The sequence below is a fragment of the Raphanus sativus genome, chromosome 2 (assembly GCF_000801105.2).
Source record: "Raphanus sativus cultivar WK10039 chromosome 2, ASM80110v3, whole genome shotgun sequence".
In the NCBI taxonomy this organism is placed as follows: domain Eukaryota; kingdom Viridiplantae; phylum Streptophyta; class Magnoliopsida; order Brassicales; family Brassicaceae; genus Raphanus; species Raphanus sativus.
In genome coordinates, this window is record NC_079512.1 from 686,674 (window position 1) to 699,442 (window position 12,769).

The 12,769-nt window shown below is 34.3% G+C and overlaps 3 protein-coding genes across 3 annotated transcripts; all 3 read right to left on the minus strand.

Annotated features, from left to right (window-relative positions):
- Nucleotides 1–537: 537 nt before the first annotated feature.
- On the minus strand, nt 538–840 carry LOC108837084 (uncharacterized). Its single transcript, XM_018610156.1, has one exon. The coding sequence runs from the start codon at nt 838–840 to the stop codon at nt 538–540; it is 303 nt and encodes a 100-aa protein (XP_018465658.1).
- A 928-nt stretch (nt 841–1,768) lies between these two features.
- Nucleotides 1,769–2,620, minus strand: LOC108837085 (uncharacterized). Its single transcript, XM_018610157.1, has one exon. The coding sequence runs from the start codon at nt 2,618–2,620 to the stop codon at nt 1,769–1,771; it is 852 nt and encodes a 283-aa protein (XP_018465659.1).
- Nucleotides 2,621–4,278: 1,658 nt separating this feature from the next.
- Nucleotides 4,279–5,337, minus strand: LOC130502509 (uncharacterized). Its single transcript, XM_056997312.1, has one exon. The coding sequence runs from the start codon at nt 5,335–5,337 to the stop codon at nt 4,279–4,281; it is 1,059 nt and encodes a 352-aa protein (XP_056853292.1).
- Nucleotides 5,338–12,769: the final 7,432 nt, after the last annotated feature.

The window sequence follows — 12,769 nt, forward strand, 5'->3', positions numbered from 1 at the left end:
AATACACAAGGTCAAGATTTTTAAAAATACACATTAATCCCTTCTGTCCTATTTTATAGGAAAGTAGTTATTATAGTCAATAATATAAGAGATGTTATGAAATGAGAGAAGTGTTGCTGTGGAAGTTGTGTCTTTCTCATTAACTTTTGCCACTTATATATAGTGGTTGTCACATAAGGTTTTACATCAAAGAGAATCTACACAATGAATACACTTTGACTACATTCAATACAATATCAAGACTTGGTCAAAGCTCATAAATGCTTCGGTTGAATGGGTCTTCATCTTGACAAGTCTCGGGCGGAATGTAGACGGGTCGAATAGACGGGTCGGATGTAAACCTCCTTGGTCTTGGTTATAGGCAATCCACACAAACCATACTATGGTTTATAACACTCCCCCTTGGATGCCATAACCATATCAGGCTTGTAATGTGCTAACGTTGCCTCATTAAAACCTTACTAGGAAAACTCATTGGGACAAAACCATAGTTAAGGAAAAAGAGTACAACACACATTACTCCCCCTGATTTGGACATCACTGAAGGTCCTTGAGTCTACGCAAGCCAATCTGCTTCGTGAGCTTCTTGAATGTGCTGGTGGGAAGTGACTTGGTGAAGAGTTCGGCTGAGTTCTCACTAGACCGGATTTGGACGACATTGACCTCCTTGGCTTTCTTCAACTCATGGGTGAAGAAGAACTTGGGTAAAATATGTTTGGTCCGGTCACCTTTGATATACCCATCTTTGAGTTGAGCAGTGCAGGCTGCATTGTCCTCATATATGATGGTCGGACCATTGTCCTCGACCATACCACTATCTGATCGGATGTGTTGGGTCATGGACCTCAACCATACACACTCACGACTTGCCTCATGCATGGCTAAGATTTCTGAGTGATTAGATGAAGTAGCTGCTATAGTTTGTTTCATGGAACGCCATGATATTGCAGTACCACCATGAGTGAACACATAGCCGGTTTGAGACCGAGCACGGTGTGGATCAGATAAGTAGCCTGCATCAGCAAAGCCTACTAAACCATCTTTGGTTTCATTTGTATAAAATAAACCCAAATCCTTAGTTCCTTGAAGGTAACGTAGGATATGTTTAATTCCGTTCCAGTGCCTTTGGGTCGGACATGAACTAAAACGAGCTAGGAGGTCGACGGCAAAACATATATCTGGTCAAGTGTGGCTAGCCAAATACATTAACGCTCCTATGGCACTGAGGTAAGGCACTTTAGGACCCAGGACGTCCTCATCGTCCTTCTTAGGACCGAATGGGTCAGTGTCCACTCCAAGGGACCTCACAACCATTGGGCTGCTCAATGGGTGAGCCTGGTCCATATTAAATCTCTTGAGTACTCTTTCTGTATATGCCTTTTGATGCACAAGGATTCCTCCTTTTATGTACTCAAGTTGTAATCCCAAACAGACTTTAGTTTTACCTAGGTCTTTCATTTCAAACTCTTTCTTGAGACATTCAACTGTTTGGGCGATTTTCCTAGAGGTTCCAATGATGTTCAAATCATCAACATACACTGCTATGATAACAAATCCATTGTTTGCAAACTTCTTTATAAAGATACATAGACTGATAGGGTCGTTCTTATAGCCTTCTTTGGCAAGGTACTCGCTCAAGCGATTGTACCACATTCGACCACTTTGCTTAAGTCCATATAAGGATTTGTTCAGCCTTATGCAGTGTTCTTCTCGAGAACCTTTGTTAGCTTTAAGCTCAATACCCTCTAGTAATCTCATATATATTTCATTATCCAGTGGACCATAAAGGTATGCGGTTACAATATTCATTAACCGCATATCCAAATTTTCTTTGATGGCCATTCATTAACCGCATATCCAAATTTTCTTTGATGGCCAGACTTATTAAAAATCGAAATGTAGTTGCATCCACCACAGGGGAGTATGTCTCCTCATAATCGATGCCTGGTATTTGTGAGAATCCTTGTGCAACAAGCCGTGCTTTGTATCTTACAATTTCACCATGTTCATTTCTCTTCCTCACAAATACCCACTTATATCCCACTGATTTAACATCACAAGGTGTCCGGATAATCGATCCAAAGACATTCCTTTTCTTAAATGATTCTAACTCCACGTTTATGGCTTCTTTCCATTTTAGCCAATCTGATCTTTGAGTGCACTCTAGTATAGACGTGGGTTCATGATCCTCATTTAAGTCCATCATTTCAGGGGCTACATTATATGCAAATATATCATCGATGTCGACATCTTTTCGGTTCCATTTTGTCCCAGACATTAAGTAATTAGTCGAGATCTCATCATTATCAATGCCTTCAGTACCATGAGGCCCGGCGTCCCGAACCTCAAGTGTTGATACTGACGGCATAGCCATTTCGGCCTTGTCTGGACAATCTATGACCTCAGTTTCTTTTGCACCTTTCTTTGTTTTCCGAGGTCTTTTATCTTTGGAACCAATTGGTCTACCACGCTTGAGGCGTGCCTTAGACTCAGTAGCCACTTGATTGTGTCCATCTTGGACATCAATACTTATTGGTGCATTACAAGCTGGTATATAGGACTTAGTTACTCTTTTCGGGTCAGCAAAGGAATCAGGCAATTGATTAGCTAGCTTTTGCATATGAATTATTTTCTGGACCTCTAAATCACATGATTGAGTCCGAGGATCTTGCCATGATAAGGATGTTTGATTCCATATTATCTTTTTGCCCAGCTTGTTATTTTCTACCCCTAATATTGGGTACTCTGATTCATCAAAATGACAATCAGCATATCTGGCCTTAAATAAATCTCCAGTAGTAGGTTCAAGATATTTAATAATGGTTGGAGAATCAAAACCAACATATATTTCCATCCTCCTTTGAGGTCCCATTTTTGTTCTCTGTGGTGGTGCAATAGGAACATACACAGAACATCCAAATGTTTTAATATGGGACACGTCTGGCTCATGACCCGAGAGTAATTGGGATGGAGAATATTTATGTTCACTGGATGGCCTTATTCGTATCAATTCAGCAGCATGTAAAACTGCATGTCCCCAAGCTGATACTGGTAGCTTCGACCTCATGAGTAATGGTCGAGCAATCAACTGGATTCTTATAATGAATGATTCGGCCAATCCGTTCTGTGTATGTACATGTGCCACGGAGTGTTCCACACTTACCCCCATGGACATACAATAATCATTAAAAACTCGGGAACTGAATTCACTTGCATTGTCAAGACGTATAGTCTTTAGTAGAAAATCTGGAAAGTGGGCTCTCAGTCTTATGATCTGGGCCAATAATCTTGCAAGTGCCAAGTTTCTAGATGATAATAGACAAACATGCGACCATCTGGTCGATGCGTCAATCAGGACCATGAAATATCAAAATGTCCCACAAGGTGGGTGAATTGGTCCATATATATCACTTTGTATCCTTTTCAGAAAGTTCAATGTTTTTTTAACCTCCTTTACCGGTGATGGCCTTATTATTAATTTCCCTTGTGAGCATGGAATACATGTAAGGCTCTTAGGGATAATATTCCTTTCTTTCAAGGAATGGCCAGTTGAGTTCAAAATTATTTTGCGCATCATGGTCGAACCAGGATGGCCGAGCCTTTCATGCCATTGTTTGAACTCATTATTCATTGTGGCATTTGTCTCAAGCACTTTTATATCGGCACAATAGAAGCCCATAGATATAGCAGGGATAGTCTCTAGGACTTTTTTATGGCCTTGGGCATTCTTATAAATCAAAAGGAATTCTTTCTTTCCCTTGCCCCTAGTTTCAACATGTAGATCATTCATTCGAATGTCTTTGAAACTTAATAAATTTCTCTTTGATTCAGGAGAATATAATGCATTAGAAATTTCTAGATGCGTGCCATTAGGCATTATTAAGTTAGCCAAGCCATGGCCTTTAATAAGGCTGGCTATGCCTGCTATAGTTTTGATATTGGCACTCTTTAAGATAAGGTTAGCAAAATATCCTTTATCTTTTAATATAGTGTGACTTGATCCACTATCTATTACTAGCAGGTCTTTGTCTTCTTTCATTTCTGAAAAAAATAGACAAGAGTCAGCACCATAGATATTATTTGGGTGAAATGATGTCTTTTTATCTTGTTGTTCTTAATAAATTTAACTTATATAAGGCATATATATATATAAAATAAAATTTTTATTTCATAGATAGAATTGCCAAAGTCATAGAACATAGGAAATAAAGACGTAAAGCCAAAGCAAAAAATGCAAAGTGCAAAGACAAAAGCAACTTCATGTCGAAATCTTCATATTCAGCCACTTTTAAGGAGATCCGAAGTCTCATACTCGGCTTGATCATTCTCATGGTCTAGATCATTCTCATCATCATGATGGACCCAATTTGCCACAGGGTCTTTTCCCTTTATGCTCTCCTGATAGAGTTTAACAAGATGTTGGGGAGTTCTGCATCGGTTAGCCCAATGATTGGTCATCCCACAACGATAGCAAGGAGTTTTGGTCGAGCCATGGGTTTTGAAGTCGTACTTATACCCACGGCTAGCATGATGACCTCGGCTATAGCCTCGGCCTCGGCTATAGCCTCGGCCTCGGCTGCGACCAAGATGATCTCGTGGTTGGAATCCACGTCCTCGTGGCTGAAACCCACGACCTCGTGGTTGAAACCCACGGTTACTTTCTTGCCACCTTCCACGGCCTTTCATGCGATCGCGGTATGACTCTTTTGGAGTCTCATCTTTTGGCTCTATGGCCGCATGTGCCTCAGGCAATGCTTTAGCACCAGGTGGCCTTAGCTCACTGTTCATCATGAGTAACTTATTGTTCTGTTCAGCAAGCAACAAACAAGAGATTAAGGCAGCATAAGTAGAGAAACCCTTTTCTCGGTAATGTTGCTGAAGCAACATATTGCTGGTGTGGAATGTGGAAAATGTTTTCTCCAGCATATCAGCATCAGTGACAGTCTCCCCACATAATTTTAACTTGGAGACTATCTTGAACATAATCGAGTTATACTCTTCCACAGACTTATAGTCTTGGATTCTTAGGTTCCTCCAATCATAAAGGGCCTTTGGCAGGATCACAGTTTTTTGATGATCATATCTGTTTTTCAACTCTGTCCAAAGTTCCAGAGGATCCTCAATAGTGAGGTACTGGTCTTTAAGACCTTCAGCCAGATGATGGCGAATGATCACAATGGCCTGGTATTTATTCTTAACCGATGGCTCAGTGTTTTCAGTGATAGTATCACCAAGATTTTTAGACCTCAAGAGAATTTTGGTATCAAGTGCCCATTGGAGGTAATTATCTCCGGAGAGATTGAGGACAGCAAACTCAAGGTTGTTGATTTTCGACATCTGAATCAAATAATCCATATAGAATGAGGATTCATAATAATATGATCAACCCATGTTCAGATTTATGAATGGAGATTTCAGGATTTAATTCAAGGTATCATGATCAGAATTATCTACCATATGAATGAATAATCAATTTCAATAAGACAATATAATAAGTGAATGAAAATGGTCAGTTCAGAATATGAGCATAATCTAATAAAATTTCTAAACCAAGTTCAATTCAATATGGATGATTCAGAATAATAGATGTTATGCAAAAATGATCTAGAATATAATTCAATCATCACAAAATCATTTTCAAGGTTGTGGACTATGTTTCACAAATTTTAGTATGGTCATGTATCATGGGTTATGTCCTCACTCCCCCTCATGAACATACTCAAATTTGTGGTGCATAGTAATATATAATGAACATATTATATAGTCATGAACATCTATAATGAACTTATATCAAGACTGATCAGAATTTAAATAAAAGATGACAAATAATAATAAGATCAAATGATATCAACCTATAATTTATTTCATCTTATGTCATATTAATGCAAAACAGGACTATATGTTATAAAATTTAAATGCCTAGTCAAATAAAATCGAAAATGCATTTATAAAAATCGAAATTGCATTTATAAAATCATATCAGTTACAAAGAAAATAAAAACAGTCAAAGATATGCAATCAATTGGTTTTAATATTTATTTTATTTTGGTTGACTGAATTAAAAAAAAATTTTCAGGGAGGCTGGCCGAAAAAGGCACAGCAAGGGATTCAAGGTTTTGATCTTTTGGGTTTTCGATTTTGCTGGTTGAAAAACCAAGCAAGAAGTTTAAGGGCTTTGATGGTATTGATAAACGACTTATACAACCTGCTGGAATAGCTGGTGGTGCGAAATAAACAATGGTTTGATTATTGGTTTCAATCCTTTAGACAAATCCGGATTTAAGACCGGATCATATAGGAGAAAGGTAGAGCCGATTTATGGCTTGCAAACCAGGAAGGGGATTTAGGATTTCACAAAACTTTTATAAGATTTCAAAAGTTCTTATAATCAAGATTCATATAGATCTTTATGTTCTTTAATAAGTTTTACAGATTTTTAGAGATTGAAGATAATTTTAGAATCAATATACTTATAGAACCTTTGATTCAAGATTAATATTTAGATAATAATTTTAGAACAACAGATTTTAATAAGTTTTATAAGATTCATATAGATTCAAGATATGAACATATAGTGTTCTTATGAACATGTTCTTAGATATGTTCTTATATTTTAGATTTTGATTAAAGTTTTGATTAGTTTACCTCTTCTTAACCAGGAATCTGAATGGATCACCTTGAGCAAGATCTTGAGAGCTGACTGGAAAACTTGAATCGCCGGCGGAGCAAGGCTGAGCGCCGGAGGAGCTGGCCGGAGAAGAAGAACTCCGGTGGAGAGCTTTCTTGTGCTGATAACGTGTTATGAAATGAGAGAAGTGTTGCTGTGAAAGTTGTGTCTTTCTCATTAGCTTTTGCCACTTATATATAGTGGTTGTCACATAAGGTTTTACATCAAAGAGAATCTACACAATGAATACACTTTGACTACATTCAATACAATATCAAGACTTGGTCAAAGCTCATAAATGCTTTGGTTGAATGGGTCTTCATCTTGACAAGTCTCGGGCGGAATGTAGACGGGTCGAATAGACGGGTCGGATATAAACCTCCTTGGTTTTGGTTATAGGCAATCCACACAAACATACTATGGTTTATAAGAAGAGATGATTTAGTAATCATGCCAAAATATTATTAAGAAATAAATAAAACATAACTTTTTAGTGATAGTCCATTTAAAAAATATCACACATGAATAGATGTCATCACTTCTATTTTAATATAATAGATACTTGAGATAAAATTTACTATTCAAATGAAGAAACATGGAAGCATTCTTCTAACTGATCTGGAGAAGTGATGGATAATCCAACTCAGAAATTAGGGTTAGAGTTTACTTGACATGTTAAAAAGGTAACTAAAGAATCAAATGTCTAGTGTCGATTTTGTTGGGAAAAATGTGTGTTTTATTTATAATCTGAGAAAGTACAACTCTAAAGAGACAAGGATATTTGTTAACAAGAGTGTACAAAGATATTTGGACTATAGGTTTTGCTATGGAAGAATTTGGATCCCTTTTTTCTTGTTCTTAGTCCTCGTTTAGTAGATCTTGGGAGATGGATCATAACGACCACATGATCTCCGGCGAGCATCATGTGACTTTATGATCGTCTTTATTGCCTCGATTTTCTTTACGTTCTGGTTTGATTATGTCAGTTCGGCATTGATCATCCTCAAGATCTCGGGATGGTCATGTTGTATTCTTTGGAGCCTCCAACAAGAAGCATGTTGGGTTTGTCCGCAACTGGAAATCGTTGGCTGCCATTGACAAATACCCTTCCATATTAATTTATGTTGGAGGTGGAAGCAGAGGACCTCCTTCTGTTATGCGCTGTCCGAGATAGCTCGCAGCTGAGGAAGGTGAAGAAGCTAAAGAGTTAGTGGAACCTATTCTATAGCTAGTTAGCCTTTTTTTTCTCAAATGAAGAAAAGAAGTTTAATACTAGTTGGTGACTTGTGGCCAACCGTGAATACTATATGTTGATTGAGGATGCTAACTTGCATAAGGCCAGAACGAGAGTCAAAGCCGCTTAGATGATACCAAGGGAGATGTGATTGACTGGACTATATGTACTGTGAAAGTGATATGTATAATCTGGTCCATGTGGAGGTTTAGGATGCGATGGTGTTATAACTTTATAATAATAGACACTTGTTCTTTTTTCTCTTCTGTGTACACGAGTCACAACGCCTTATAGAAACCTAACGTCACAGAAAGCCAAGATGGGAAAGGTGAAAGTATAGATCTAGCTTCTGAGCTTTTCTATCACAAGACCTCGTTTAGTCTCGTCTTGAACCTCGGAAGATCACTCTCCATCACCTTCTTGCACAGGCTAGCAAATGGTTTGGTAGGAGATATACGTACGTACCTCCATCAACGAGAGCTCTGCACTTCACTGTAAAACAGCCGCTGTGTCCACTCTCCAGCGAAGCAGAAAAATTATATATCCATCTCCTCTCCGCAGCCGCCTGCTCACATCTTCACACCTATACAAGGCATCACGGGTATGGTTCTAAATCAGTCCCAGGTACTCTGTTATGAAAATCAAGATATACATTGGTGTATTTGTCTTGTGTTCAAAGTATTTCCGCAAGAATCTGTCTTGGGTCAGCTAGCTGTTTATGGAACCGTCTATTGGAGTGTAGACAAATATATATATATATATATATATATATATATATATATCTTCAGTTCCGTTCCATGTATTGCTCTCTTTGGGTTATTTGATCGAGGAGGAAAGAGGAGAGCCAACTCTTCAATTGTATCAGCTCTGGCACCAGAGACACGTAAGTAATATGTCTCCGTTATTGAAATCAGTCAACGTGGAGACCATCAATCCTTTATTTTCCAGTAATATGTCTCTCTGTTGTTTGATGGAACAAAGTGGATTCTTGTATCCTAACCGTCTTGCATTCTTGTGTGAAGTTTTTTTGGAACCGGTAGCTGCAGTAAGATTCATTTTGATGAAATTCGATCGAGGTTATGGGCTTGTATTCGAAGCCGCATTGACAAGCTGGCTCATCAAAATTAGTTTCAAGAGATTAAAGTGAGATTGTTCTCTTTTTCTAGTGTAATGTTTGGTCTTTTAGGTATGTTTTTAGATGCATTATCAAACTCTGTTGAGTTTGTGTCTCTATCCATTTATCGTTCGATTTGTATTGTTAAAGTTTTAAACTTGGCTATTCGGGTTTGTGCAGAAGAACTTATTTGCTATGTAGTGTTTTAATAGAGATGATTAGATTATAATCCGTGCGTTTGCGCGGATTTCATTTTTGCTTAAACACATTATATATGTATTCTATATTACTTAGATTTATATATTTTTTTAGTTTTGCCAAAATCCATTTTATGTGACTAAACAACAATATTAAAACTGTCTTTTGTATTAATAGTTTTTCATAAATGTATAACAAGTATCTATCTATATTATTAAAGTTAAAGTATACAATTAGATTGTTTGGAAACAAGGATAGTATAATAAATAAGATAAGTTTGGAAACATGGATAGTAGACTAAATGAGACATGTTTGGAAACATGGATAGTAGAGATGTGTACTTTTTTTATTTTCACATTTAACCATTATATTTTTAATAAATTAATAACAAATGAGAATTGTTTAGAAACATGAAAAGCATGTTTAATACTTCTTTTTATTTAAACATTTAGCTATTGTTTTTACAATAAATTAAACAACTTTTTCTATATTTCTTTTTATTTACAATTTTGTCACTATATTTAAAATTCTTTTTATTTACAATTCTTAATGGTGAAAATAGAAACACAAAATGAAATATAAATAGTATATTATATAAAACAATTTTCAAAAATATTATTATTACCTTATTTAGTTTACTCAAATATAAAAATTTCAGGAGTTCAATTTTTTTAAAAAACATTAAATTAATAATAATTCATAAAAAACTAAAGCAAAAATTAAAATTTTGAAATGGATAAAAGTATATCAGTTTTAAAATATACAAAATGGACTAATCTAATTACCTAAAAACATTGTTTTGTCTAAAATAATCATAATATAAAATTTAAATTTTATATACATATTTCAAATCAAAATAATAATTTAAAGTTTATTTATATCAAAAATTGATTTAAAATATGCATATATTCAAAAAATTATTTTTACTAAAATATTTTTCCAATAACCATTATTAAAAATGATTTCAATATATATAAGAAAAATACAACAAAAAGATTAATTTCATATACCAACTTAAATTATGGTTTTTATATTTCACATTAAACTTTAAGAATATAATATATGTGATTATATATAAGATGTTACATATAAAATACTATTAATTATATGATTATTTATATGATAGACCAATACAATTAATTATATGATGATATATATATGATACACATATAATAGTGATTAGGGCTGGGCGATCAGGTATCCATTTCGGTTCGTTTCGGATCTGTTTGGGTTTCGGGTTTCAGGGGTCAAAGATCTTAGCCCCATTCATATATTTCTAAATTTCAGTTCGAATTATGGCTAGGGCTGTGCGTTCATGTATCCATTCGGGTTCGTTTCAGATCTGCTTGGGTTTTGAATTTCCGGGATCAACGATTTCAGCCCATTCATATATTTCTAAATTTCAGTTCGAATTATATTCGGATCTTTGCGGGTTTAGTTCAAGTTCAGATAACCCATTTATATATTTTGAATTTCTTAAAATCTATAAATAAAATAATATATTGTATTTAAATCTGAATAACATATGTCAGAATACCTAAACTTAATATATATATTAGTTTGGTTTAAATTTTGGATCAAAAATCAATAATTATTTTAAATATATTTGGTGTTTTGAGTGTACTTCCACTATGTTAGATATTTATATTTGACTATTTTATATATTTTCAGGTATTTAAACCAACCTAAAAGTATCATATATATTCTGGATGTTTTTATATACAATAAACCTAAAATAATATGTATATAAGTATATAAATCTTTTTCGGATACATTTTGATATCCAAAATACTTCGGTTCGAATTGGTTATGGTTTCGGTTGTCTAAATATTAAAATTTTGAATAATTTGGATATTTAATCAATTTTGATACGGGTTTGGCATACTCTTTCGGATCGTGATCCGTTCAGTTCTTCAGATTTGAATTTTTTTATCCAGTTTTAATATTGACATGAAAAATAAATAGCAATATATTTTTTAAATATACACCCGCATGGGCGTGCAGGTCAAAATCTAATAGACGTTAGGGTTAGGACTTATTATTTGAGATCCGATCCGGATCCGCTTCGAAAATAGGATCTCCGGATACTAATATAAAACATTGGATCCATCGAATCCGGATTCCTATCCGGATTATCCTTATTTAATGACATGCAGCCGTCAGAAATGAGGAAACTCTTACTTTATATAGATAGATAAATATATTAATAATATGCTACAATATGTAACAAAATATTTTAAAATGAGTTTATTAAATGATTATGTTTATTGTTTATTGTCGAGTGTCGGAGAAGGTTGAGTCCGTAAAGGGTTTGCCTCAAGACCTTAAAAATAGAGTAATTGGTATATATACACCCAAATGAACCTCTAATTTGCATTTTGTCCTTACCTTTTCCGTCCTAAATTTTGTTCCCATTTTACCCCTCTGCCATGGACAGGTGCGTCAGCCTGTGTCTATGACAAGTGGTCTCTTTTTAGTTTTCTCTCACTCTCTCTCTCTCTGTTCTACTCTTCTCTTTTTTTTCCTCCACGTGAAATCAATTGATGTCTTTTTCTTTTCTCTATTCTTTTTCTCTTTTCTTATGTATCTATTTTGTGTGTTAACCAAAAAAAGAATTATTTCTTGTGTGATGTGTATTTTATCTCTCTCACTCTCTTTCTATTCTTATGTTCATTTTTTTTTGTGCACACTTATATTTTACTTTGTCTCTATTTTTTCCATGTAGTTCATTGTAAATCTTCATACTCCATTGATCACCAGAATTCTTTATTTTCCATATCAATATATTTCTGGATTTTCTTTTGTATTAATATTGTTGAAGATTACCTAAAATTAATTGTTTCAGTTGTTTATATAAAATCCACCAACATGTTTAACACCCATGGCAATTTGTTAGTTGTTATTTCTTTATGTAAATGTTAACATTTTATTTAACGGATATCTATTAACTTAACTATCAAATTTTTATAAGATATGTATCTATTTAGGAGATATTGACATATGTATATGTTATCAATATGGATTAACATATACGCTAATACATCATAAGTATGTGTATATGTAAACACATTGTATTATTTACCTTCTAAATCTTAGGTTAACTGCTAACATATTTGTGTAAGTGTTAACTTTTTATTTAACGGATATCTATTAACTTAATTATCTTATTTTTATAAGATATGTATAGATTTAGACGATATTGATATATGTATCTGTTATCAATATTGATTAACATATATTTTAATACATCATAAGTATGTGTATATATAAAAACATTGTATTATTTAACTTCTAAATCCTAGGTTAACTGCTAACATATTGATTTACATGTACATATAATATGAATTTGTTAACAAATTCTGTTTATGTAATCTCAATATGTATATTCTAAGTTTCCTCGAACATAAGATATTTTAATACTTTTTTGTTTAATTCAATTCTGTAAAATCCTAATATCTAATAAATAAAATATTTTTTGCAGACTTGGTGTATGAGAATTGACCAGTTTAATTTTCTTTATCTATGAGGAAAAATATTAGCTTTCATGTAACGAGAA

Excerpts from the sequence above, each read along its gene's own strand:
- LOC130502509 (XM_056997312.1), bottom strand. The coding sequence starts at position 5,337 with ATGTCGAAAATCAACAACCTTGAGTTTGCTGTCCTCAATCTCTCCGGA.
- LOC108837084 (XM_018610156.1), bottom strand. The coding sequence starts at position 840 with ATGACCCAACACATCCGATCAGATAGTGGTATGGTCGAGGACAATGGT.
- LOC108837085 (XM_018610157.1), bottom strand. The coding sequence starts at position 2,620 with ATGCAAAAGCTAGCTAATCAATTGCCTGATTCCTTTGCTGACCCGAAA.